The sequence below is a fragment of the Talpa europaea genome, assembly GCF_964194135.1.
Source record: "Talpa europaea genome assembly, chromosome: 12".
Taxonomy (NCBI): domain Eukaryota; kingdom Metazoa; phylum Chordata; class Mammalia; order Eulipotyphla; family Talpidae; genus Talpa; species Talpa europaea.
Window position 1 is genome coordinate 100884767 of NC_140079.1, and position 27753 is coordinate 100912519.

Sequence of the window (27753 nt, forward strand, 5' to 3'; positions counted from 1 at the left end):
ATGGGCGGCGCTGGGGCGACCTGAGGTTCCCGGCGGCCCGTGCGTCGGCGGTGGTTGGGTGGTAAGATGGCGGCTGTGAGTCTGCGGCTCGGCGACTTGGTGTGGTGAGTCCGGGCGGCCGGGGCCGAGCGCGGCGCGCCGAGTTGCTGCTCCCTGGGCGCTGGGGCGCGGGCGGCCCCGGAGCCGCCTCTCTGCGCGCTCCAGGCTGTGGGGAGAGGGCGAGTCTGGCGCCGGCGCCGGGCGCGCCGCCGGGCGGAAGGGGCAGCCCGGCCCCGGGGGACCGAGGCCGAGGGTGGCCGCCGCGGGCCCGACTCCGAGCCCCGAGGCCGCCCCGCGGAGGGCTGCGCCCCGGACGCGCACGCCGGCGGCCCTCGTGAGGCGGGCGCGGGTGCTGCGAGCCTCCCGCGGACGCCGGATCCGCGGCTCGGGGTCTGGCTGGGGCTCCCTGGAAGGCGGGGAAGCCCGCGGGGCCGTGTCGCCCCGGCGAGCCCGTCAAACCCCGCGTCGCGATGAAGCAGATCCGGGCGGGCGACTCCGCCGGGATGTCGAAACCGGAGCGCCGGCGCTGCCCCGTGAAGACATGCGGGGGCACTTCTCCTTTGCAGCCGAAGGCTCGGCAGTGACCAGTGCCTTCTGGGGTGCCTCTCGTGGTCTGCTTCTGTGTCCCAGACAACCGCCCGAACCAAGCCTGTCGCCGCCGCCCAGGAACTGCGCAGCTCCTTTCTCGACCCAGAGGAAGGCTTCCATTAGCACTTGTCAAAGCCGGGCTGGTCTCGCCATGAACTAAAACAGACTTTGTAAAGGGAAGTCTGTGTTTGCAGAGCAAACAGCCCCTTTGCTCCCCTCCCAAGGAGGCTGTAGACAAGTGCCTCTGGGTAGTTTTTTTCTGTTGTTCTCCGTCTCTAGAGAAATGCACATACCCATGCAATTTTTCATTCCATTTCTGAGGGGCTTGGGGCTTCTTGGCCCAGCTGTGGAAGCTAGATTAAGAGCTCCCGGTTGCTTTTGTTCTGGCACCTGATGGTGCAGGCGGGGATTTTGGAGAATAAATTGCTTGTTGAATGGGTCAGGCAAATGCTGACTCTCTGTGTTTTCTCTAGGGGGAAACTCGGCAGGTATCCTCCTTGGCCAGGAAAGGTGAGTGTTTTGGTGCTAAAGTAAGACTCTGGAACTTGGGTTTGAGGAGATGGAGAATGTAAGATGCATTTCCCTCATTTGCTAGCATAGAGTTAAAATAGGCCTATTTAAATAGCACTTGGAATTTTTTTTTACTGTAGCATCAATTCGTTTAGCAAAGGCAGTATAAGACAAACCAGGTCATTTAATCGGCCCTACCTGCTTATTTCTTGAAACAGAGATGACATAAGTTTTTTAACCCTGGAAATCAATTCCAACTTGAATTTAGCTTTACATTTAAATCTAACAAAAGGGGGGGGGGGACAATCTCCAGGAAGAGCGAAATCTAAATGTAGGTTAGTGAAAAGTCAGAAGTATTTTTGTCCCAACTAAGTTTAAATCTTCTTTCCACGTTACCATATGTGCTGCACCAGGGCATCTTTGCGGGAGTTGGCATTCCAGACTTTGCATGAGATGATCCGTCAGAGCTTTCCAAATGTTCTGTTTTTATACTGCTACAAGCCCAGGAAATGTCTTTAGGTTGTCTCTGCAATGTGGCATGTTCAGTGCCTCAGTTCTTACTGTTACCTATCTCAACTCTTCCTGTGCAGAAGTATTTTTAAGAATGTCCTCAACATTTCTTCAGTGGCAAGAGGGTCACATGGGGGTACTGATGTTCATGTAAATTTTAACTGCTTTTAAACCAGGTCAGTTGTAGTAAAAGGGGTAGTGTATCTACTGAATGCTGTCCTGTATGTTATGTAGGGAACTTCTAAAACCCAGGCTCACTTGCACGCGTATTGGTTGAAAGGTACCAGGTTTAGACATATTAGGCCCTGGTTGGGTTTGTTTTTGTTTTTTAAGATACTCCTTTTAATTTTTTTAAAATACTTTTAAAGCTCTGGGGGAAAAAACCCTTTTTTTCCCTCTTATCCTCTAGATTGTTAATCCACCCAAGGACTTGAAGAAACCACGTGGAAAGAAATGCTTCTTTGTGAAGTTTTTTGGAACAGAAGATCAGTGAGTAGTGCTCGCCATGAGTTTCTCTTTCCCTTTGTTTGGATGTTAACGGTGGATCTGAGCTGCCTTGAGAATATTCTGGGGACCCCAGTTCAGACTTACTATGGTCAGTAAGAATGGCACATCATGCTGACTTTATGGCTAAATGAACGGTTTATTTTATTTAGCTAAATAGTTATTCCTGTTTGCAAAAATTGTCCTGGACAGCTGTCCTGGGGCCAATAGCAATGCCAGGTAGGGTAGAACTAGGCTTCACCACCTCGAAGCTGTAAGGGCCAGGTTGGTTTTCTCTTAATGACGTTTATCTTTGTGGCTCATGCATGAGGTGTACAGTGAGAACTAGAATCTTACTTACCTTAATAGAAGTAGCTGTGTGATTCCACACTTCTGTGTAAAACTGAATGACTTCCTCTAACATTGTAGTAATAATGAGTCAGACCTGTTCTAGGGTTGAAGTTCTTTGATAGGCCATGTGAGAGGTCACAGTGAAGGAATGTGTACTTCCTTGAGCTTCTGGTGATTTAACATTTTTGTCACTATCAGCTCGATTACCTCAGACTGGCTACATGCTTTAATTTGTTAAAGTAATTGTATTTTTAGTTATGATTCTTCCCAGAAAGTAGAGCTTTGAGTTTGAAAAATGTCTGTGACTTTTCTAATCTAATATCAACAGTTACAGATTATGTTCCTACAAAGCAATACATGTTATTCTATAGGAAAATCTCTAAACAGTTTTTCACTTGCTGGGGAGGGAGATAGTCACTATGCCAGAATGTTCAGCCTGGCTCAGCGTCTGCATGGCACAGCAGCCCCACTTCTCCATCACAGCCCCACTGAGCAGCCTTTTGATGGCCCTTTTCAAGGGCCTAATGGGCTCAGAACTGTGAGAACTAGAAACGCTCTGGAAGAGAAAATGTTCTGGTAATGGTACAAATTTCTACCAAATTGTTTTGATACATAAAACAGGTGACAGTCATTCAGTCAAGGGAATTGCTGGACACCAGAAGGAATTTTCAGGAATGCACGTGTTGTGGTCCCCACCTTCCAGGAACTCAGGTGATGAGACAAACAATTCAGATAGGATGAAGCACAGAATGAGCGATAATAGGTCATTATCAAAGGGTTCTTGAACAAGGAGAGGTCCGTGGAGAACAACTGAGTGTAAAAGGGCTGCTGGAAAAGCTGGGACTTGAATCTAACTCTGGAGGAGGCAGAGGATCTGGATAGGCAGGAATGGGTAGGGCATTCCAGGCAGTGGGGAGACTGAGAACAACTGAGCATTGAGTTGGGTGGGTGGGCACTGAAGGGCTCCCCTGCCTGGGCCGAACAGTGCACCTGGGAATGACAGGTCACGGTGTCGATTGCCCCAAACTTCATGAAGAAGTGCAGATGTCTGAAACAAAAGTGGGGATTCTCAGGAAGTGGGGACTTAAGTAAAATTACTGGGTGCCTGAAAGCGTTGTGTTCTTATAATATAAAGGAGTAGCTAGAAGAATAAACTGTTGTCCTGTGTACAGATGTTACAGATAGGATGCTGAAAAGTGGAGCTGAGTAAATTTTCTTGTCAGGCAAATAGGTGAAGCCAGTGAAAAGGATGCATTTACTGAACACAAAAATAACTCGGTGGTGGTGGTGTGGTTACTACCTAAAGTTCTTTAAGGAAATTCATAAGGAAGGATATACAGACAACTACCGGATATATTCTTTGTAAGAATTCCACATAGAAAGTTGTTTGTTTTTTAAGACTTATTAATGCATAAAAGAACTGGGGTGTAAGCCAGAGGTGCAGGGGGTGAAAGGATTCACCAGAGACAGCGTCAGGAGCAGAACAGGCGGATCCACTGAAACTCATTGCTAAGGGGAGCAGCTGGCAAGACAGGAGAGGGCTGCTGCACCATGTGGGTCAGCTCCCTGGGTGGGGATCGAACTCATGCTTCAGTGGCTGGAGATAGTGCCATTAGGGAGGCCCCCTGGTGCCTGTAAAAAGGTATACTTTTTACAAAGTGGACAATGTTTTGTTTGCATTCAAAGTATTTTTGGTCAAATGAGCACCTTGGCTGAGGTCTTTCTGCATCTCCAGCTCTCCCACTGCCAGAGTTTTTATCTGTCTCACCCACAGTTCCCTTACTTAAAGCCACCAGCTTTTCTCTCTTGGAACAGACTAGTATAGCCTGACCTGATGTTCCCACACTGTACCTAAGTGATGCTACTTCTTCCTAACCTCGAGGGAGGAAGGAGGATTAGCTCTACATGCAGACCAGGATACAGAGGCTTAGAGAGGTGAACAACTTGTCTGCCTCACAGAGCAAACAGAACTGTTAGGCTGGTAACAAATCCACAGCCCTTTCCCCATTGCTTGCAACTACCCAGCAATCTGGAGATTTCACCTTTAGATATTATCAAAATGCTAAATAAAATTTGCCTTACGACTTACCACTCATGGGCCTCCCTGGTGGCACAGCGATTGAGTGCTGGCTTGCGAAGTTGCCCGCAGCATCTGCAGCACCGGTTCAATCCCCGGCCGCCGGATGAGGGTCCCACATGGTGCGCAGACCTCTCCTGCCGCCCACTGCTCCCCTCAGCAGTGTATCTCGTCAGTCTGCCTGTTCTGTTACCCGCTCTGGCTCTGGTGAATTCTCTCACCCTCCCACGCTTCTGACTGTGCCCAGTGCTTGTATAAATAAATAAATAAATAAATAAATAAATAAATAAATAAATAAATCTTTTTAAAAAAAAAAGTCAAAAAGACTTTACCACTCATAACCACCTTTCTTGAGAGAAGGCTTTGGATCCTTACCCTGTTTGCTTTTCACTCTGTCAACTGCCTAGACACAAAAAGACAACATTAGTCCTACAGTGATTTAGCATTTAAACAGTGTTGTAGTGCCTCCCTGGTGGTGCAGGGGTTGTCTCAGCACTATCACCCCTCGCACACACCTCTGGCTTACACCTCAGTTCTTGTATGCATAAATAAATAAAGTAAATCTATAAGTAAAAAAAAAGTACACCAGGCCTCACCAGAAGCACGGCCTCTGGTCCATCTTCCCAAAGGGACCTGATGGGGCTAGTCCAGAGCAGGAGGGGACAGAGCCGGAGGAGTCGGGCCCTGTGAGAAAGCAGACTGAAAAGAGCAGTCAGAGTTACTGAAGTAATGAATGGCCCGTTCCCTCTGCGCCGAGGCGGTGGCTTCCAGGAGGAGTGCTGCACGAAACACGCAGGGCTGCTCCTGGCAGGAGATGCCGGGGACTCTCAGGGTGAGAGCTCCTTTGTGAAGGCAGGGCCATAGATGGCTGCAAGGAAATGGGGCTCTTCCTCACACTCAGGGATGGATGCCAGGGAGAGGGGCATATGGTCTTGGCACCTCTTAGGGTGACGGCGATTTTCAGTCCTCATCAGCAGGGACCACGCTCAGGGCCGAAAGGTCTGGTCAGAGGCCATGGATAGCAGGGCAGAGGCTAACTTTACACATGCTCGAAACCACCCAGAGCACCCCATTTCAGAGAGCACAATGGGTGAGCACCCCAGTTCAGAGCACAGTAGGCCCCGGAAGGCCACCCAAGAGCTTCTGTAGCTGGCTTCACACCAGGACTCCTCACAGATCTCTCAGGAGATGGAGAGGGTAGTTCTGGTTTTATCTTTGAACATATTGAGAAACAGAGGCAGGAGACTTAAGGAGCTAAGTGATAAGGTATCCAGGATCCTCGCTGAGGTACTCTCCAGCTATAAGGTGGGACAGACTGGCTGTGAGGGGTCTGAGTACTAAAGCGGCTCTTCTAGAGAAGTCTGTGGCTCATAATTAGAAACATGGCGGGTTGAAGCCATCTGAGCACCCCTTTTTCATTTTGACACCTGAATATCCCACTTCCCTAGATTGGACCCAGGCAGTGGTTGGAGAAGGGAGCCGGGAGGATAGTAGAGCACCCTGCCCTGGTGTGCGGCTGAGCTTCAGCCCTCTGCCAGGACTGACAGGAGCTGTCCTCGAGGAGGCAGCTCCCCTCAGCACCCACAGTAGCTCCTGTCCTGCAGATGAGACTGGCTGGGCGGTGGGCTCCAGGCTGGTGCCCCGAATGGTAGAAGCTGGTGTGTTGGCACAGGCAGTGTGGGTTGAAAGCCTCACCCAACGTTGGGGAGCATTTCCAAATTCTGAGGAAAAATCTAAATCATTCATATCTGAGGTCTGCATGAACATCCTTGCTTGAAATCAACCAAGAAGTTATTTTCTTTGTGACTTTGGGTGGTCTTGTTTTTTGGTTTGTGTTTTTTGATTTCTGAATAGATCCAAGTCTAGGACCTGCAATGCTTCAGCCTCTTAGGTTGGGGGGTGACTTACTAGGTGCTGCTCACCAAATCCAGGCGGAGAGATGAACCCATGTCCGGCTCTGTCCTTGTTCTTCCCTTTGGACCATGCTCTCTGTGTTTCCACGCTCCCCCACCTTGTGCCCAGGTCATGGTGTCTGCAGAGCCTGAGGCACACTTGAGAGTGTTAGAGATGCGACCCAGACTGGGGTTATTCTTACGCCGTCGTCACGGGGTGGTTTTAATTTAGGGACAAACAGTCTAAATTTTGGAAATCTTTGAAAATGTGGTTTTTTTACTTCATTCTGAGTGGGGCGTGTGATGGAGGGGGCTTGGTGGCGGTGTTATTGGCAAGTGAGGCTTTGCGGCCGGTGTGCGGAGGAGCACCAAGTACGTCGGCCAGAGGCAGGAGGACTGCCTGGCATCAGCAGCCCGTGTCCTGCAGCAGAGGCCTTGACTGTCGATTTGGTCTTGGTTGCCTGGTTGGTTTTAAGAAAAATGCATGTTTGTAGTTTCCTCCAAGATCAAGCAGTAAACCGTGAAACTGTTCCAGTCGCCCTGTCCCTCAGCTGCTGGCTCTGGCCTCGGGCGTCCAGTTATTCTGGTTTCTCTGGAAGGCCACGCCCTCCAGCTACAAGGTGCGCTGGGGAAGTTACGGGCTCCTTTCTCCTGTTTTCACACAGACGGCAGCCAACTGCACACGCTCTGCCTTCTGCTTTTCCCACTCAGCCAATTGAGGTCAGAGACCTTCCGTTTCATTTTGTGTAATGACTTCGCCGCTGCCAGTCTGGTTTTTTGGGGCGTTCACTTCTACAAGCTGTGTAATTAGCATCTTTGCCCAGAAAAGTAAAGCCTGGTACTGTTGATGCAAGTTGACTAAGCTTAATTTGTGTAACTTCTCAATCCACGGCAGATGGGGCGGTTAAAAGGCACAGGTCAGTCAATACGTTGGGAGGATTGTATAAGGTAAATCACAAGTTACATCTTCCATGAAGGCAAGGAGCAGAACAGTTCCTTAAAAAGCATGAAACATCAACAAGCATCAAAGAAAGGACTAAAACCGCACAGCAGAGGGTTTTAGCTCTGTTAAAGCCAGAGACAAGTGCACCAGCCCCACTCAGGCCTGGAAGGCATTGTTTACTCAGTGATTATTTATTGAGCGCCAGTAACATGCCAGGCCTGGCTGACGGGCCCTGTGAGTTGGAGAGTGATGCATTATTGATGCCCTGGCTGCAAAGCTCGCGCTCTTTAAGGAGACGGGTTTGTAGTACAGCCTTGAGAGAAAATTCCAGTCAGATGGCCAAAGCGACTTTGGTTTGTCTTGCTTTCAAGAGGTAATCCTCTAGGGCTCGGGCAGGCTGCTTTTTATTTACTGTTCTTCTGATGTGACAGGATGCTTCTCCAACAATAGGTTCAGCTCTTAAGTAGATTAACGTTTCTGCGGTGAAGTCATAGTTATACTGTCAGTTCACTTTTCAAAGATAGTCCCGAGGAGGAATATTTCGTTTTGATATCTCAAATGCTAGTCTCCAGGATGACTGGAATTTTGCCTGTTCTGCTTTCCCTCTGACAGAAATCAGGGGTCCACTTTGATATTACCTCAGCAGCGCCAGTGTGACAGCTTTGCTTGCTTCGGCCACATCTGACTTGGCTGCTGGTTGCTCTAGTCTGTCCTTAGGAACGCGCAGCCTGAAGATGAGCCAATCGGTAGCTAGGAAGGGCTCTGCCTGCCCGCGTCCTGGGCCCACACGTCTTCTGTTCTCTTTGGTTCTGTTTAGTCGTAGGGGACCTGTCTCATCCTGGGGTGCCGTCTGCCTCTGTGCACGGTGGGGTTCGTGCAGACCCACCGTCACAGCCATTGTCACAACAGTCTGAGCACAGGTGGCTGCTGGTGAATTGGCAGCATTCCTCTTCCTTACAGAGGCTAGCACTTCTTCTATTATTAGTGACTGTTCTCGAGCTTTCTGTAAAGAAGCGAACCCTAAGTTAGTGTGATAGCCCAGTTTCTTTATTCTTAACCTGACCCACTTTTTCTGAAGGTTATACTATGAAAGCTGTGAGTATTACAGGGTAAAACGTATAAATCATTACCTTGCCAAGCCTATAAAATTCTATCCTTTAAACTGGGATTCTGTAAACGGAAATGTCATTTAGGGAAACCGCAGAAAGTCAGCTGGGGCAGATTGGTTCAGGTTAGCACAGTAAGCCAGATAGTTCAGAATTGACAACCGGTGACTTTATTCACTTTCATATGTTACACATGGAGGGTAGGAATTAAAAATTAAATATTGAAAGAGTGTTCTACTTTTAATCCCAAGCAGTCTTGATCTAAAGACCTCCTTTGTGACTGTACCCTCATTCCAAACCACCGTCACATGTCCTGTGTGGCTTAGTGGCCATGGATACAATCATTCATGAACAAATACAGGCTCCTGGCTGCAGATAGCTATGACAACAGTAGAGGGTAGACCATGTTGCACTTCCCAGAATTTCTTAGCCCTCTTAGAATCCCTGCTTCCCAGTTGATTGACAGGTTGTCAGTCCGGCAGCGAGGCTGCTGTGGCTGCAGGTGCCTCTGGTGCCCCGATTCCCTGGGATCCACGAGTACCTTCCAGGTGATGATAGCCAGTTTTAAAAAAATGGCAAAAAAAAAGCAAAAAAAAGCAAAAAAAATAAATAATAAATAAAAAAAATAAAAAAATGGCAGGTCTGTTGGAAAGTCCTGATCAACCAAGTGAGGGAGTGCTTCTGCTCTGGTGGGGTCTGTGAGGCACTGGCATGTGCGGTGCGGTTCATGCCCTTCTGTGTGTTTCCTGATAGTGCCTGGATCAAGGTGGAGCAGCTGAAGCCGTACCACGCACATAAAGAGGAGATGATCAAGATTAACAAGGGTAAGCGATTCCAGCAAGCGGTGGATGCCGTGGAAGAGTTCCTGAGGAGAGCCAAAGGGAAAGACCAGGTGAGGGGTCCCCGCGTCTCCCTTTATGCTGGTGCCAGACCGCGAGGTTTGCCTGGTAACTAACAGATTAAGTGTCTCCCCGACCCGGAGCTCTGTTCTAATGAAATGCCGGTGGAGAGAGCGCCACTTCGCTTCTAAAGTATTAGTGTTGCACAGTCAGCTTGAAACTCCATGCATGCAGCTGAGCTTTCTGGAGTAGACGGTTGCTCTTAGGACAGTTGCCTGGGCCCAGGAGAAGCAGCGCAGCTTTGGAGTCCACAGCACAGGCGTTTCTCCTTTTCATTCCATGAGATTAGGAGCACGGCCTCAGGGAGACGGTCACCATCTGGGTGTAAATCCCACTTCTTAGCTTTGGGACTGTGGGCAAGTAAATCGATTTTTCCCCCTCTGCTCCCCCAAATGTAAGTGAGGTGACCACAGAGCCTGTTTCACAGGGTTGTCGCGTGGATGATGCATGAGATGTGCTGGCCCCAGGGCGTGGCTCATAGCGCCGCGGCCTCGTGGTGGTTATCACTGTTATTGTTGAACTTTCAGACCTCGTCCCACAGTTCTGCTGATGACAAGAATCGGCGTAATTCCAGTGAGGAGAGAAGTAGGCCCAACTCAGGCGAGGAGAAGCGCAAGCTCAGCCTGTCTGAAGGGAAGGTGAAGAAGAGCATGGGAGAAGGGAAGAAGCGGGTGTCTTCAGGCTCCTCAGAGAGAGGCTCCAAGTCCCCTCTGAAAAGAGCCCAAGAGCAAAGTCCCCGCAAGCGGGGTCGGCCCCCAAAGGATGAGAAGGTTTGTTTGATCTCTGCGGCCCTGGGATAGGACCTCCTCGTGCACGTGGCAGACCGAGCTCTCCAAGATGCTTCCGCTCACTGAGTGGATAGCGCCTGTGCTAAGTGCCGCCCTAGGAATCCTGCAGACCGGGGGACACAGCCAGGTGCGTGGGTGACATAGCGCCACGCACGGTCAGCCCAGGACGGTACGTCAGCTAGGTGGTTGAGGCAGAAGAACACACCCGAGCCAGCGAGCCAGGGCTCAGCCAGAAAGTAGGAAGGCGCTCCAGAGATGGGGGCCCAGCCCACGTGGGCTTGATGTTGGCACGGCTGTCCTCAGGGCAGGGAGGAGCAATAAAAGCAGATTGTCACTGGATTTGGAGAGTCTTGAGGTCCCTCTTACAGAGTGTGGCACCTCATGGCATCAGTGGGGAGGCCTGAAGGTGCTTCAGCAGGGTCTCAAGGTAGACAGCGGTGTGCTTCCAGCTGTGTGAGTGACCATTCCTCCGCTGCGGCTGAACCTCAGTGTGCGCTCCTCTGGCGCGCCACTGAGGGCGCAGCGCCGCGTGCTGAGAGGACTGTGAGGGGCACTCCCAGGAGGGCAGCCCATCACGTAGGGACTGAATAAGAAAAGGGAAAAGCAGGTGATTTCTGGCTCACCTTTGGGAAATGGTGACGCTCTTTTTAAGAGCAGAGGAGTCAGGAGATGACCAGTTCCATTTTGAGTGTGATGAAGTTGGGGGGATGCCCAGACAGCCCAGAGGGCTGAGAGAGAAATGCACATTGTGAAATGAAGATGTGGGGTGTGCAAATATAGCATGGTGTTGCATCGATGAGACTGGGGGGGTAGGGTTTGCCTCAGGATGAAGTCAGGGGGAGAAGAACAAAGGGCAGTTGGCTTTAAAGAGGAGTCAAGAGCCAGCAAAATGGAATGAAGCAGAAATAACGGAACTCTCACCTTCCTGAGAAGATTTAGGACAAGTCTCAGAAGCCAAGAGAGGACAGTTGGTGATGAAGAGGGTCATCTGGCAGGACACAGGGAGGTGGTCAGAGCAGGATCAGCGGGAAAGGGGCCAGATGCTGCAGAGACAACTGAGGGGTGAGGCCTGGTGAGACACTAGACAGCAGATCCAGGCTTGCAAATTCTGACACCAGTGAGACCCACCAGTAATACAAGCATCAGAGTCGGCTCCACTCCCTGCCATTACCAGTCCTGCTGGCGTCCGGATGTAAAAGCGCGAGCAGGGAGCCGGCTGGCCCATGTCCGTGCTGGAGCTGCAAGCCTCGCGGGCTGTGCGCCTCCATGGGACACCAGCCAGTGCTGTGGAGCCTCTGGTTTTTCTCAAGGGAAGCCGGGAACACAGATCTTTATCTGACGTGTTCCAGTTTGAAATGTTAGATGCTAACCCAAATTTTTTAAAACACTTTCAGGCCCAAAGGAATGTCTTGGGTTGACCAAGCCTGTGGGCCGCCACTGTGCAAGCTCTGCGTCAGCGGGTCCTTCTCACGGTCTGTGACAGAGACTGAGCGTGCCGGTGCCAGTGCCGGTAGTGGTGGGGACCACAAGTGTGGGCAATGCCGGCCAGAGGTGGCAGGTTTACAGGAACTACCAGCGGCCGCACACAGAGCTTAAGGAGGGTGAGCACAGTGAGCCAATGGGAGGGTTTCCTGGGGCTCCAGAGGCTACCAGGGCCCATAGCATTCTCTAGATTCATGTGATCTGGCATCTCGGCTGTGTGTCTTGCCCGTGCCCGTGTCCGCCTTGGAGAGGGGACGCACAGAGTAGAGGTGAGGCACTGCAGCTGGAGTCTGGCTCCATCACGCTGTAGCTGCGTGGCCTCAGCCGGCCCCCACTGCTCAGTTCGCATCTGATCGTGGGGAGCAATACTGACACGGCCCGTTAGGCTAGTGGTGAGAACGGAGAGAGTGATATGAGCAAAGCGCATCCCGAAGGGCCCATGTCGCGGGTGCATCACAAATGTCACCCATTTGTGACTTTCCCTCGGTGGCTGCTGTGCAGTGAAAGCCATAGGGTCCGTGGGGCAAGCCTAGAGGTCACTGGGCCCGCAAGGGACTCTTCTCCAGGCCCCAGTGGAAAGTGCTCACACATCTGCAGGACTCACTGGTGGGGAGTAACACTTCTCCTGTTCCCAGCCAGCTGTCCTCCTGCCCCTGCCCCCTGGGCCCTTTCTGCACCGTCTCTGCTTGACTTGGGGAGGATTCATCAGGAGAGGAAGTTGCTGTGTGCGCAGCACCACTGGCTCCTAGCCCAGGGCAGACAGCCATTCAATTCAGGCTGCCGGAGGGGGTCTGCCTGAGCTGGGGTGCAGGGCCTCTGCTGACCTGAGCCTGCATCTAGTCAGGGCTGCTTCTGTGACTGTCCTGTGGCGCACCTCTCTGACACAGCAGTAGCCGAGGTGGGTCGGTGGCAGAACCCCAGGTGACTATTCTGCGGGGCCATCATCCCCTGTCCCGTGAGGCTTAGGGAAGGGCTACCCTGGCGGTAAGGGCAGCCCGGGACCTACTCTTATGAGCCGCACAGAGGCACACTCTCCCCTTCTCTCCCCTTCTCTTCTTTCCAAGTTCTGACCCAAGAAGTGCGTCTCTGGACACACAGCACTACTGTCAGTCCTGCGGGTGTTCTAAAACTCCAGGCCAGAGCAGAGAGCCAGGGGCCCTGTGGAGAGGCTCGCTCCTCGAGGCCTTAGACGGGACGCTAGAGATGCGCTGCCCTGGCTGCAGGCAACCCTGTGAACCAGCCTGGACGCAGCACACGTCAGGTGCTTCTTGGTGACCTGACTACAGATAAATCGTGTCCATAGTATGGAAAGCTTTTTGGGCAGCGCTGCACCTGGCCACTTTATTCCCAAAACCTCTACTCAGCAGCTGCTGCTTGAGCAGCTTCACCATGAGCCAGGGATCCAGAGAAAACCGCCTTCAGAATATACAGGTCTGTCTCCTCTGTTTCTTCAATAAGTATGGCTCCTCCTTGGAGCTGGCCCGCTTCCCAGCGTGGGACACAGTAAATAAAATTAGCAACATTCTTGCTGTCATAGAACTTAGAGTAACCGAGACCCTGGAGGGCCAGTTCCCTTGCTTTCCGTTTCATCATGGCAGTAATCATTAACTCTGCGGCCTTAAGCCAGGCTGCTTAAACTCACTGTGCCTCAGTTTCTCCTCTGTAAAATGGAGGTAGTAGTTATGCTTCATGAGGTGAGGATTCTCTACTTACAGTGATGCCGCCCCTGGCAAGCTCCCAGCTCTTGTTACAGTTACAGTATCATCAGCATCACCTTTTGACAGGAAGGTGCAGGGGAGACCGGACAAACCCTGGCTCTGGGACCCAGCAAGTGCATGTAGCCAAGTAAAGAGCTGGCAGGAGAGCTGCCCGGAGATGTGAAGGCACCGGGGTGCACGCTCCATGTGTTTGGAGAGCAAAGACAGGGGCCAAGGGGGAGAAGGCAGCAGGCCTTGAGGTCAGAGGCTGGCATGGGAGGGAGGCGTGCAGAACGTGGAGGGCCCCATAGGGCAGGAGAACAAGTCTAGTTTCCTGGGAGAGAGGAAACCAGATTAGGCAGGGAAGTGATGTGCTGCTCTGACTCAACTTTTTAAAGGTGGTTCTGGCTGCCGTGTGCAGACTTCTGGCAGTAGGGCCCAGAGGAGCAGGAAACGCCTTTTGTCCAAGTGATGAGCGATGGTGGTTTGGGTGCTGGGGGTTGGGGGGGAGGTGAGAGGGGATTGCACAGGTTTCCACATGTAAGACCATAACCAGCGGCCTAGGGAAGAGAGGAGGGTGGAATCAAGGGCGCCGCAAATCTTGGCCTGGGAGGGTGAGTTGCTCTTTTCTGACCTCAGACTGTGGAGGAACCCATTTGGGCCGGGGAGTCAAGAGTGCAATGGGCATGTCCAGATTCCCATTAGATTTCCAGGCATAAATGGCGGGGGCGGGGGGCACCCTAGCCAGAAGATGGGCAGTGGAGCCTGAGCTAAAATGAGGGTGTGGCGGGGACAGCCAGCCAGCGGACAGCAGGAGGCGCCCTGCGGACCAGGCTGTCCCCATCAGTCTGGAGAGAACAGGGCTCTGGGCTCTCAGGCACCCTGCCTAATTCTGCCTTTGTCACGTAGTAACTGTGAGTGTTGGACAGATTGGCACCAGGTGGCTGTCTTCGTTTTTTTGAGATGTAGTGGATCCATTCTGAGGCAGCACTGTTTCCTCGCATTCCTAGTCACTGTGAGGCATCCTCTCTGGGACTCGCTGATAGCACTGCTGCCCATGGTCAGGCTTTCCTCCTGCCCCTCCTCAGGAAACTCTGCCAAAAGAATGCATCACTCAGGAATGGAGAGGAAAGGCTCCCTCTGTGCTGACAGGCGGGATTGGCCCCATCCTCCCAATAGACAGTCACCAGCACTGGACCTGGGTACTCAGGCTTGAACAGGCACCGAAACCCTGGGCTGCCGCGGCCTTAGTTCAGGGTGGGCCGGGACACGATGCAGTAGGCATGCTCCCTGGCTTGGGCTGGAAGACACCTGCTCCCGAGGGGGCATGGCGCCCTGACAGAGTCCCTTCCCTCCACAGGACCTTACCATCCCCGAGTCCAGCACCGTGAAGGGCCTGATGGCTGGCCCCATGGCCACCTTCAAGTGGCAACCAACTGTGAGCGAGGTGAGAGCTGGTTCCCCGTCCCCTCTTCTTGTGTTCAAGGCTTTCTTTTTCCCTCTGATCACAAAGAATGCAGAAGTATAAAGTGCAGGACTCCCCGCCCTGCGGCGCTGTCTGTGGACTTAGATGTCACTGTTCCCACCCTTCGGTTCACCCCCTTAGCGCATTGCTATAAGCAGTAGGGTTGATTTTTCACAAAAGCAAGATTGTTCAGCACATTTTTTTCACTTGGTGTTTTATAAGCGCACTCTCGTTGTCTGGCTCCCAACTTCGATGCCGGGAGCCACTCTGTCCCGTGGCTGGGCCTGATGGTGAGAAGCCCTTGACCATTTATCCAACGACCACTTCACCTGGCATTCTAAGAAGGCCTAAAGCACCACAGTTGCCGCTGTGAAGTGTCCTTCTGCAGCACGAGTAGGCACTGAAGGAGTCCTGAGAACTGCTGTGGCTCAGCCGCTGGGTGACCTGCTGGACTTGAGACCCACAGCCGGCCTTGCTAACGCATGCCACAGCGCTGATGGAATGATTAACACACTCGTTGGCAGGAACATCCATTTTCCCTTCTGGATGGTGCAGGGGTCATTTATAAAAGACTTAGACCCCCAAGGGGAAAGAGTTCCTAGACACTGTCAACGGGACCAGTTCCCAGAGGGGTGTCCGTACCGGGCAGGAGGAAGTGGTTGGAGGAAAAAGGTAACTCATTGCTGCTTTTCTGGTTTCAGCCTGTTAAAGATGCAGACCCTCATTTCCATCACTTCCTGCTCAGCCAAACAGAGAAGGTGAGCTGTTACTTGAGGTTCTTGATTCTTGGTCAGGGGCTGGCTTGAGAGGGGTGGCTGTTGCCCGGGCCCTGCTCATCAGAAATGGTAAGCTGTACCTGTGCCACTTCCAGAGCAGCTAGTTAGGAGGTCACTCGGAGGCCAACTCAGGAATCAGATGTTAAGATTTTATAAAAAGCAAGGAAAAAGCTTAAAATCAGCTACCCTGTAGTTGAGATGTTTATGGTTGGCCTCAAGAGTTGAGAGTAAAACTGGAATCTCACGCCCTGGCGGCCCAGAGGCAGCCCATGCTGCCGGGTGGATTTGTTCTCAGGCTCACTGGTCAAGACCCTGCATGAGCCCTCGGCATGTGGAGGGAAGTTTCCCTGAGCACCTGCAGGCAGTTGGATGGTGGGATGTGGCTTTGGAGTCAGGTTCCAAGCCCAGGTCCACCCACCAGCTCAGCTCTTTGATGCTGGGTGCCTAACTGCAGGCCTGATTCTCCGTGTCATCCACAACAAAAGCACCTTGCCCGGTGGGGAAGGGAATGGGAGGGGGCGATGTGTTTTCGCTCCCCAGGTGTCATTGGAGCTCCACAGCAAATGAGTTTCCACTGTTAACATGGTGCTTCAGGCCTTCTTAGAATGACAGGCGAAGTGGTCGTTGGATAAACCATCTTTCTTCTCACTCTTTACCAGCCAGCTGTCTGTTACCAGGCCATCACAAAGAAGTTGAAGATATGTGAAGAGGTACGTCGCCCCACGTCTCTCCTTCCTTCTCCCCTGGGGCCTCACCTGCGCAGACCGGCCTGACAGTGTGTGTTTCCTTTTCCTAGGAGACCGGGTCCACCTCCATCCAAGCTGCAGACAGCACGGCGGTGAATGGCAGCATCACACCCACAGACAAAAAGTAGGCCCCTTGGAGAAAAGACTTCCCATGACTCTGCATCTGCCAGGCCGAGGGGTGACCGCTGGAGGACTTTCTCCGGATGGTGTTCCAGCCATTGCTGGGAAAGGGGAGGGTGCTGTGATTTTTACTCACAGTGGCTCATCTGGTAGAGTTCAGACTTGCAGGAGACAGGCTGGCTTAAAGAACCGTGATGAAAATCCCGCCTGATGAGAAAAGCCACACACGGCCTGCAGCCCCTCTGGCTCTGTATTCTGGGGTCAGCACAGTGATTCTGGCAGGCTGAGGTCACCCTGGCTTTACAAGGAAGCAGACGCTCTGCAGCCTGGAGGGCACCTTCTCACTCTCGCTCCCACCCACCTGGTGCTGACCAGTCTCTCTCTCTTTCAGGATAGGATTTTTGGGCCTTGGTCTCATGGGAAGTGGTATCGTCTCCAATTTGCTGAAAATGGGTCACACGGTGACGGTTTGGAACCGGACTGCAGAGAAAGTAAGCATCCGGGGTCAGGCAGAGCTCATGGGCTGGGTTTCCGTCAGTTCGGGCACACAGCGGAGGAGGAGGCAGAGCCCTGCTGTTGGCCCAGGTGGGCGAGCATACAGATGTGTGAGCCGGGGGTGTTGTAAGATGTACACATTCAAACATACCCAGGCCTGCAAACTGAAGAGAGAAGCCCTCCCTGCCGTTACCTGAGGAAGTTCAGGTCAAGGCTTTGTATCTTCTCTCCAAGCACATCCACGTATCTGCGTGAGGTCTCCAGGTCCTGTCTTTATATGTCGTTTCACTTAAACGTGGATTTGTGGCCATGAGGGCTGACCGAGTGCCTGTAGGGAAGTCAGCTTGATTCTCAATAGGGTGGGGTGAGCACCGTGCAGTGACGGGGTTGACCATCCCATGAGGACCATTAGCCACCGGTGGCTCTTGAACACTTGAGTGGTGGCTTTGAGGGCTGAAGAGTTGAAATTTCAGTTTGTTCTCTGCAGTGTGTGTAGTCCCTGCCCCTGCAGCCAGCCCGTTGGCAGGACAGGTTTAGAGGTTCTGAGCCTGAGTAGTGGCCACGGTGCCAAGGGGTCCTTTGTGCCCTGAACTGGGATTCCAAGTCTGTGAACCTGCACTTTTTGTAATGGAGGCAGGCCATGGCTCCCATCAAGTTCTTACCCAAGAAAAGGTGAAGAGACTAGTCTGAGTGCCAGGGAACTAGAGCACTGAGCTGCAGGACATGGGAAGAGGCCAGGAAAGGAGCCACCTCTCAAGGATGAGGTGCAGCTGAGCCGGGGACTGGGCATTGGAGGGCTAGGGTCACTGCTGAAACAAGTCCTTTTCTAGAATAAAAAGGAACTGCTGGCTGGTGTGTTGAAGTGCGTAGGGAACGGGCACCGAAGGCTGTGCTAAGGGGTTCTGGCTTCAGGTGCTGGGGTTGTGTAGCACCACGGGGACCTAGTCAGGAGTGAGACCCCAGAGGGCTAGAATACAGACCTCCTCCTCAGACCCTGTGCTGCCAGGGTAATCAGAAAGTCTGGGGGGCAGGGCTGCAGGAGCATCAGGGATTGCACAACTAGTACACTGCGCATTGTCAGACGTGCTGTGGCCATCCTGTATTCGTGAGTGGAAGCCCTAAGTGTTAGAAACCTGGCCGTTCTTTCTAGATTAATTAGGAGGAAACAGCAGCAAAGCAGCTAAGAGCAGCGTATAGAATCAGGCAGACTTAACTTGTCACTGCCACTTACTGGCCTCGGCCTCAGAGTCTCCCTGTGAAGCGGTGGCAGAAGAAGCCCTGCCCCTGGGCTGTGGTGCTGACAGGAGCCTGACAGTTGCCAGGGAGTACTGGGCATAGCGTTTTCACAGACAAACTGCCCACCCAGAGACATCTTTAAAAGCTCTCATGATAGTCGCCATGGAATCTTTCAAAAACAGTCTTTATAAAAATGACTCTGGAATAATGAGTAGGAGGTGTTTTTAAATTTCAGAGAAAGGAAGGAAAGGAGACAGCCTCTCACAAAGGGTAAGGTTTGTCTAAAGCTGCTGACTAAAAGGCCTCTGTGTGCGGTAGAAGCAGCCTGGCCAGCTGGTTGTATTCAGGACAAGTGGTTAGAGGTGGGGAGCTCCTAACCCCTGCCAGCCCCTACCGCATACTAGAGCATTTTCCAAGTGGATTACTGAATTACTTTTTTTGAAGAAAAAAACAGAAGAAAATAAATATCAACATAGATGTTTTTAAGCCTAGAAGCAAACAAAATCACTAAGGAAAAGGATCAACAGAGCTATTGATGGCAGGTCTCCAAAAGAGAATATAGAGTTGAAAGGTGCTCAACTGAAAGTGCTTGTAGCAGATGTGATAGGAAAAGGGTGATGTGTGGCTCTTAAACACCTAGTTTGATAACTGGAAGATAAATAGCTCACAAAAGAGAAAGGTTTGAAAAACATTCAGTAGGCAGAGTAATCAAAGTCTGACCATCAAAAGGTGCTGACTGGCGGACTGAATGGACTTGTCCTGCTTTGTCTGGTTGCTGCATGGCGTGTGCAGTGCTATGTGCTGAGGCCTTGCTGGTGACCCGCTGTGGACGCTGACAGCCCCGTGGACGGCCACCCCTGCATTCATCAAGAGCTTTAAAACTGCCCCATAGAGTGCTTTATTCTACTTGGAGAGCCCTAAATTCAAAATGCAGAGGAGCCAGAGCATTACATAAGGATGCTCGTTGAGTCATTTGTACTTAAAGATGAAAGAGACCAGACATCAGCTGCAGGGGAGGGGAGCCGTTAGGGACACCAGTGTGTCTGTCAGAATATTCTGCAGCTGTCCGTCATAACCACAGTCACAGGAAACTACAAGATAGATAAATGTAAGTCGTATAGAATACTACAAACAATTGATACAAAACATAGGTCCAGGTTATTTTAATTATTTTTTAAAATGCCTTTGAGACAGAAATACGCCAGAATATTATTGATGTGTTTTCTTATGAAATGTTCTGGGTGATTTTAAATCTCAGAAAAATTAGTGTTTTGAGACCCCCAGAAACATCTAAAATAAGGAACAGTATCAGCCTCCCTCCCCCACACAGTGCCACGAGCTCAGGGCACTGGGCACGTTTACCACAGCAAGGAAGCCACCAAGGGCAGCAGACTGCAGACAGGTGCTGCTCACTTCCTGTTTGCAGACAGGAAACATTGAGTCAACACTTGTCTGTACATCGGATAAAGCGTTTAAAGACACAGGACGGTCCTGAAGAGGCCCATCCACATCTCCTTAGAAGTCAGGCCCCAGTCTGGTGTCCCCAGCTCCAGCCTCAGGCGCCTGCCTTGGGAGACTACCGGACTGGGTGCTGAGTCTCTGGCCTGGCTGGCGTGTTTATTGTGCACTGCCTGCAGCTCACGTTAGGATCTGTGACTTTTGCAGTGTGATTTGTTCATCCAGGAGGGGGCCCGCCTAGGAAGAACCCCCGCTGAAGTCGTTTCAACTTGTGACATCACCTTTGCCTGTGTGTCGGATCCAAAGGCAGCCAAGGACGTAAGGATCCCCTCCCTCCCATCCGAGTCTCAGGTTGTAGCCAGGGAAGCTGACTGGCCTCCTCCCCTTCTCCCCTACACACCCAGTGAGTGTCCGCACGTGAAGGGGGGGGTGGATTTTTTTCTATCTGGGGGCCATCTCCTTCCAGGGATAGTTGCATAAGTTGAATACAGACTTCCTTTAATTCACAACAAAGGCTGAAGCTGCTGATAGGTCTAGAAGCTGGTCCTGCCCAGGCTTCCCATGTTCGATGGAGCTGGAGCCTCGGTCCATGTCCATGGGTGCCTTTGGTACACATGCCAAGTTCCTAAGTTTAGCCTGCACTGTAGTTGTGTGTTCTGAAAGTTCAAGTGCAGTAGTCGTCTTGTTACAAAACTGGTGTTTAGTCTAATCCAAGCAAACCCAGAGAAGCCCAGAAATATTGAGCTTCCCGCTTTTATTTATTTATTTTTGCGTAGAAGAGCTGGGGTGTAGGCCAGAGGTGCGGGGCCTGAGAACTCACCAGAGACAGAGTGGGGAGCAGAACAGGCGGAGCTACTGAAATACACTGCTGAGGGGAGCAGCGGGGAGACAGGAGAGGTCTGCTGCGCCGTGTGGGTCAGCTCCCTGGCCGGGATCAAACTCAGGCTATAGAGGTGATAGTGCTGAGACTTAACCCCTAAGCCACCAGGGAGGCACCTTGATGTTCTATCTTTTAAATGGGAGGTTTGTAAGAAAACAGACACACACATATAAGTGTATATTTTCAGATAAATGGGAAGGTGCTAGAAATATTTTTCTATCCCTCGTTTATTTACTTGCTCTTCCCTTAATGTTTACTCCTAATTGGGAAATGAGCCAAAGTCACAGGATTCTGACCTTGGGTCTAAGGGGCCCCTGGGTGTCTGGCTGGGAGCCTGGGCTATTGCTTCTCCCTGTGTCCCCACAGCTGGTGCTGGGCCCCAGTGGTGTGCTGCAGGGGATCCGCCCTGGGAAGTGCTACGTGGACATGTCGACAGTGGACGCTGACACAGTCACTGAGCTGGCCCAGGTAGTAGCCTGGTTTGGGCTGTCACTCCAGCAGTCTGTCAGCCGGAGCCCAGGAGCCCCAGCTGAGCTTGCACAAGTGTAGGCAACTCGGGTTACTCTAAACCAGAGCTGACGGAAGAGGGGAGGCCAGTGCCCCAGGGACTAACCTTGTCTTCACGCTCTGCCTTTAGAGCCGCAGCCCAGCTGGGCTGGGCACAAGTCCTGGAGCTGCCGGCCTGATAAGCCATTCAGGCTGCCAGCGCTGCCTCTGGTGACTACAGTTGATAGTAGCGGAGTCTTCCTCCTCCCTGAGCTGCCGGGCCCAAGTGAGGGAGCCGTGACTTCAGAGCCCTACGTATTCAGACGGTGGCTGAAATCAGGGACAGGCTGTGTCCCTAGGGATGGCCATTAGCCTGGCCATGTTTGGTCTTTGTGGGAAACTCACAGTAAATGGGAGGCTGGGAGGCACTCCCAGCTCCCAGTATTTATTACCTGTCACTAGGGTGCATGTCAGAGGGCGGGCCGTCTGACACCCCCAGTGCTAGCCCAGCCCCTGAAGCCTGAGTACTCACCCTGGCAGGTGTGAGGAGACACTGCCCGCCTGAGCACTCTCCCTGCCCCCTGCCCCCAGCCCAGCCCACAAGAAGCGAGGCTTCCAGAAGCTGTGACGTTCCTTTCCAGGTGATCGTATCCCGAGGGGGCCGCTTCCTGGAAGCCCCAGTCTCCGGGAACCAGCAGCTGTCTAACGATGGGATGCTGGTGATCTTAGCGGCCGGAGACAGGGGCTTGTATGAGGACTGCAGCAGCTGCTTCCAGGCAATGGGGAAGACCTCCTTCTTTCTAGGTAACACGCCTCCCACCTGCCAGGCCAGCTCAGGCCTGGAGGCTGGGTGGGCACATCCCCAGTAGACCGCACTGATGACAGCGCCAGTCCCGCTCGGCCTCTCTGCCTGGGGCCGCTGGGGTGGTCCCTTTTGGCTGGCAGGTCAGTGCCTGGAAGGAGGAGCAGCCAGAAGGGTCAGAGCCAGTGTCGGGGGCAGGTGAATGGGGCCTTCCCTGGGTGTAGAGGTGGGTCCAAGCAGGGATGAGGGTGGGCAGAAAGTCCCAGTCTGCACAGCTCCTAGGAAGTGACCGTGATCCTGTGTCTGGGCAGGTGAGGTCGGCAATGCCGCCAAGATGATGCTGATCGTGAACATGGTGCAGGGGAGCTTCATGGCCACCATCGCCGAGGGGCTGACCCTGGCCCAGGTGACAGGCCAGTCCCAGCAGACACTCTTGGACATCCTCAATCAGGGACAGTTGGCCAGCATCTTCCTGGACCAGAAGTGCCAAAGTAGGTTCGCCCTCTCTTATGTTTTACTTGTGATGAGAGCTGGGGACAGGTCAGGCAACTGTCACAGGGCAGTCTCTCCTTTAGGGTTCCTTGTTTCCTTCCCCACCCCCACCCCCAGCAGGGGAGGGGCCAGAGACACAGCAGATGGGAGTTGGGGCACAGGCTGAAAGTTTGTTTCTTAGGTGCCAAGGGGGAGGGAGTGCTAGTTGGTGAGCCCCAACAGTACTGCAGGTGGTTTCTTAGTGAAGTTCCTCTCAATTCTAATATGCGGCTTTCGCTCCTCAGATATCCTGCAAGGAAACTTTAAGCCCGATTTCTACTTGAAGTACATCCAGAAGGATCTCCGCTTAGCCATCGCACTGGGCGATGCTGTCAACCACCCCACTCCCATGGCAGCTGCAGCCAACGAGGTAACCGCAGGGGCCTGGTCATTGCGGCCACTTTACTATGTCCCTTGTTATTCCCGCCTCGGCTACCTGTGGCTTTTCTTTTTCTTTCTCTCTAATCTCACGAAGTGGAATCTTTGGTCTCTGGTTTTTCTAACAGAAACACTCCCAGGGTACATTTCCTTCTGAACCACGCTTTTCTCTTATGATTTCATCTTTGGCCTGTGGATTATTTAAGTTTGTTGAATATGTGGGGTTTTCTAGAGATCTAGTGATTACTGATTTCTACTGTATCTCCCTTGTGGTCAAAGAACAGAGGATTTGAACTCTACAAGTCTCCAGACTTGTTTGGAGACCACAGATGGTCTGGCACAAGTGTCCGGGCTGCACTCAGAAAGCTGGGTCATCTGAAAACTAGGTCGAGGGGGCTGGAGGTGGTTTTAGGTCATGCCCACTGACCTTGTTCTCAGGTTCTTCCACTTGCTGAGAGAAGGGTGTTCATTAAACGCTCCAGCTGGGTCCGTGGGGCTGTCTGTTTCTCCTGGTAACGCCGCACGTTTTGCTTCATGTCTTTGAACCTCTTGTTATTAGGTGTGTGACCATTTGGGACTGTTACGTCTCCCTGAGGAGCATATCCGCTTAGGAAATGGCTCTCGATCTCTCGCCAGTGGTACTTACTGTTTACTTGATCTGTCAGTTTGTCCCCCGTTGTTTTCTACCTGTGTCTTAATATTTAAATTACATAGTCTGTAATTGGGATTTACATTATAATTGTTTCTAATAGTATCTGCCTGTTAATTGTTTAGTTGTTATTAGTCACCTACACATGTACTTTTTGGGAACAGTTTTTGTAAGTTCAGCTTTCTTACCTCTACCTGATTGAAGTAGAATCTTTTAAAATAAAAACCAATAGAGGGGGCCTCCCCGGGGGCGCAGCGGTTGAGCGCTGGGTTGCAAAGCTGCCCGCGGCCTCTGCGGCGCCGGTTCAATCCCCGGCTGCTCCCCGGCCACCGGAGGAGGGTTCCCACATGGCGCGCAGACCTCTCCTGCCGCCTGCTGCTCCCCTCAGCAGTGTACTTCGGTCCTTCTGCCTGCTCTGCTCCCCGCTCTGCCTCTGGTGAATTCTCTCACCCTCCCGCGCTTCTGACTGTACCCAGTGCATGTATAAACAAAACAAAAAACCAACCAAACAAATAAATAAATATAACATGCCTCTATTAAAAAAAAAAAAAGATTAAAAAAAAAAAAACCAATAGAGGGACCTCCCTGGTAGCACAGAAGTTAAAGTCTCAGCACTGTCAAGCTATCATCTGTCACTATGGATGGCCTGAGTTCGATCCCCAGGCCAGGGAGCTGACCTACATGGCACAGCAGACCTCTCCTGCCTCACCCGCTGCTCCCTTCAGTGTATCTCAGTAGATCCGCCTGTTCTGCTCCCTACTCTGTCTCTGGTGAATCTTCTCACCCCCTGCATCTCTGACCTATACCCCAGTTCTTGTAGACATAAATAAATAAAAAATAAATCTTAAAAAACATATAATAAAAACCAAAAGAGCCATACTCACCTGTACCGGTAAGAACTCCATTTGGTGGCACATGTATATGTAACTCGTCGATTTAAGCCATGTCTTCCCACCAATATAAGTTGACACACATTTTATTCAGGTTAAATATTTTAAATACCTTGAGGTCTCTGGTGGCTTATTTCCAGCTGAGAAAGAGCAAAACAAAAAAGCACCCACATAGCCCTGCTCTTTGAGACCCGCCTTTCCGTACTTGAGGCCTTCTCTCCCGAGTTCTGTCTCTGCCCCTCTGCTCCGCTCCTGTGAGAACGCTGCCTTCACTATTTCAGGTTGCAGCGGTTTCGGCTACCCCCGTTCGCTTTACCTGGGGATTCTCTCGGCGGTGGAATCTCTCCGAGGTTTCATTCTTTGTCTGTGAGCTTGCCTTTAACTGCGCTTCCTTCTGAAGGGCCCCTGTGAGGCTTGGGTTGGGCACACTGTTTCGTGAGGTGACGTCCAGGTTGCGTCCCCCGGTGTGACAGGATTCGTTGCACTAGAAGTTCGAGGTAACTGCTAGTGGGGTGCAGCTCTCTGGAATTACCTGCTGTGAGCACAGGTACCTGTCTTAGGTTTCACGTGTGCGCCGGCTTGGCCGCCCTGTTCCCTCACTCCACCCCGTGTCTTGGTTTGTCAGTTCCCCCTTCTTGCCTTCTTTCGGGTTGAATAGAGTTCCGTTTTATCTTTATTATTGCATTCTTTTATCTTTATTACTTGTTCCCCTCCAGGGCATATAGTGTGCATCCTTACATACAGCCCCTTACTCAGCTAGCATCCCTTTCTCCTGATCCTAGGCCCCTGGCCTGGTCCCTCCCTTGGCCTAACTGCCTGTTTGTCCTGGGCTGGAGCACTGGAGATGTGCTGGAGGCCGCCCCCTGTCCTCTACTCACTGGTGCCAGCAGCGCCCCCTCAAGCCATAGAAAAGGACTCCAGGCCTTGCCATATGTCTCCTGAGGGGCACAACACCCCAGGTCAAGAATGCGGCTTCAAGGCAGCACATGTCCTCGGTATTGTGTCTGCCTTTGTTTCAAGCCCACCTGACAGTCCTGGGGTGTCCTGCTGTAATCAGTCATCTGTGTTTAAAAAAATAATAATGTTCTGTTTCTCTGGCTCAGCATTGGCGGTGCTCTCCACCCCAGCCTCAAGAGCGGGCTCTCTCTCTCTCGGGCTGTTTGCTCTCAGCTGAGAGACCTTCTTCAGCCTTTCCTGTAGGCCCGCGGGCAGCCGTTATTTTCTTTTATCTGAAAAGGCTTTTGTTTAGCCCTCGTTCTAGTTGACAGGCACACTTGACAGGACTGTGTTCAAATAGAGCAAAGGCAGCTGGCCACATGGGTGGCAGGACAAGAGGATGCCCCTAGGTGGGACAGTGACTTATTGGTCACCTGCTCTCCAGGGTGAATGTCAGTTGCAAGTACCCTCTCCGGTTCTGGGGATGGGTCAAGTGCAGCCTCTCTCTTTCCTTTGATGAACTTACATTTTAGTGGAAGGAGGCACAGAATAAGCCCATGAGTATTCAACCAAGAACGAAGTCCAGGTCAGAAATAGGAATACAGTAGAACAGAGTAAAGAGGGGTGACCAGGATAAAGTGGAGCAGCCCTGGCTCTGGATGGGATGGTCAGAGGAGAACTTTGAGCCGAGGGGGAGGGAGCCTGCTGAGGGCGGGGTGAGGCCAACAGCCCTGAGAATGACCCAGGAGTCCTTGGTGGCTCGTCAAGAGGAAGGGACAAGGCTGCAATCACTGACAACACCGAGCCTGCCTCTGCTGGCTCCTGGCACACTCTTTCCTCGCTCCCTCTCATCCCCACCCTTATTCTCACCTCCGTGATGTCAAGAGGCAACAGCTGAGGCACCGAGAAGCAGCGCTTTGCCCAGGGCCTTGTGTGGGGGCCAGATGCACAGTCATTCAGCCTGCACTGCAGACCCCCTGACCCAGCACATCTAGACCTGCCTCCAGGAAACAAGGCCCAGCTGAGTCAGCCACGTGCCAGAGACTGAGCCCATCTCCTTCTTTTCCAGGTGTACAAAAGAGCCAAGGCGCTGGACCAGTCTGACAACGACATGTCCGCCGTGTACCGAGCCTATATACACTAAGCCCTCAGCCCCATGCCACCCCCTCCCTCTGACCCCGCTTCCTCACATGGGTTTGGGGTCCTGGGACTTAGCTCTGGACCAGTCCACCTGTCTCCATCTCCTTTTATACAGACTTTTGAGACTCGCCATCAGCACAGCACACAGTGTCGCTCCTCCTCTGGCGGTCCTGGGGGAGGGGTGCCGGCAGGATTGGCCCGTGGGAAAGCTCTCGAGCTCGCCGCGGCCCAGACTAGGTGGCTGTGTGTTCACACGCACACGCCCCACATACACTGGCTCTCGCCCCGGGATAGAAGCTGCCCAGAAACTGCTGCCTGGCTTTTTCCGCCTTCTTCCGAGCTTGTCTGAGGTCCCTTCCAGTTGAGGAGCTAGTCAGCAGTGAGGACCGGAAGCCTTGCCACTGCTTCCCTCAGAGCAGTGAGGCTGTGGTCATGGTCACATCCCCCCAGCGGACAACCCCCCCCCCCCCTCAGAAAGAGGTTCTGGGCCAGGAGGAGCCAGCACAGACTATTAAACAGAGGGTCCTGTGGGACCGCCAACCTCAGGTGACCAGCTGATGAGGACCGCATGTTTAAGCTACCGGTGTGCACCCAACTCTCCATAAATGCCTTTGTGAACTGCGAAGAGATTGGCAGAGTCGAGCGCAGGCTCGGAGAGCAGCAGAAGGCGTGCTGGCAGGTGAGCCGTGAAGCCCTCTGCTCTGCTCTCCAGCACCCGGCGCAGAAGTCTTTGTCACTGCGGAGCCCTGGGCCTGGATCCGACTTCCTGGCTTCAGTGCAGGGGGAGCTGGCTCCTCCCCAGGCCATTTTAGTATCTAGATTTGCATTCCAAGCCTCGGGAAGGGTCCTGAGGGCCCCTGAGAGGCTGGAAGAGGGAGGAGGCGGGGCTCCCTCCTGTTTCCGTTAGCCCCAGACTCTTCACCAAGTCTGCAGAGCCTCTACCCGGTCCCCTCGCCACAGCCCCTTCTGGGGCCCCGCATGCCCTCTCCTCCACGCGCCTCCACCCCTCCCTCAGAGACAGGATTTATTTCTGTCTGTCCCTCCTTGGCCCACACCCGGCCTGATCAAGGATGACCATTTCTCGGGCCTCTGAACACAGGAGCGAATGCCTGCACCCTGGTCCGCAGCACGGTCCCGGGTGCTTTTCAGGGCCCTGGGTGGATGGGAGACATCCTGGAGGCCCTAGCATTTCTCCTGTGCAGGGGGCCGGAAGGGCTTGGAATGTGGCCTGAAAACAAGGAGATGTCACTGAGGATGTCCGTGCTCGCTCTCTACGTGGGTTGCGTTTTCCAAAGTCTCATGCGGGAAGTCAGCATCTAGTGTGAGGATGGGCTGATGGATGTGTGAGGAGCCCACACTGGGGGGGCCACCTTCCCTCAGAACCGTGGCCCTTTCCTCTG

The 27753-nt window shown here is 52.5% G+C and overlaps 1 protein-coding gene across 5 annotated transcripts; it reads left to right on the top strand.

Moving 5' to 3' along the window:
* GLYR1 (glyoxylate reductase 1 homolog) lies at positions 1–26357 on the top strand (the record flags this gene model as incomplete). 5 transcript variants are annotated; one of them, XM_084251584.1, is made up of 16 exons in its annotated part: positions 1–104; positions 1101–1137; positions 2057–2136; positions 9253–9391; positions 9926–10168; positions 14726–14812; positions 15532–15588; positions 16266–16316; positions 16403–16476; positions 16864–16963; positions 19869–19979; positions 20908–21009; positions 21669–21831; positions 22141–22320; positions 22606–22730; positions 26283–26357. In XM_084251584.1, 16 exons carry the CDS (start codon positions 67–69, stop codon positions 26355–26357), a joined length of 1662 nt encoding a protein of 553 aa, XP_084107710.1. The 5 variants fall into 5 exon arrangements, with proteins under 5 accessions (XP_084107710.1, XP_084107711.1, XP_084107712.1 ...); XM_084251585.1 differs by having other exon boundaries at positions 67–104; positions 19887–19979; XM_084251586.1 differs by lacking the exon at positions 16266–16316 and having other exon boundaries at positions 67–104.
* Positions 26358–27753: the final 1396 nt, after the last annotated feature.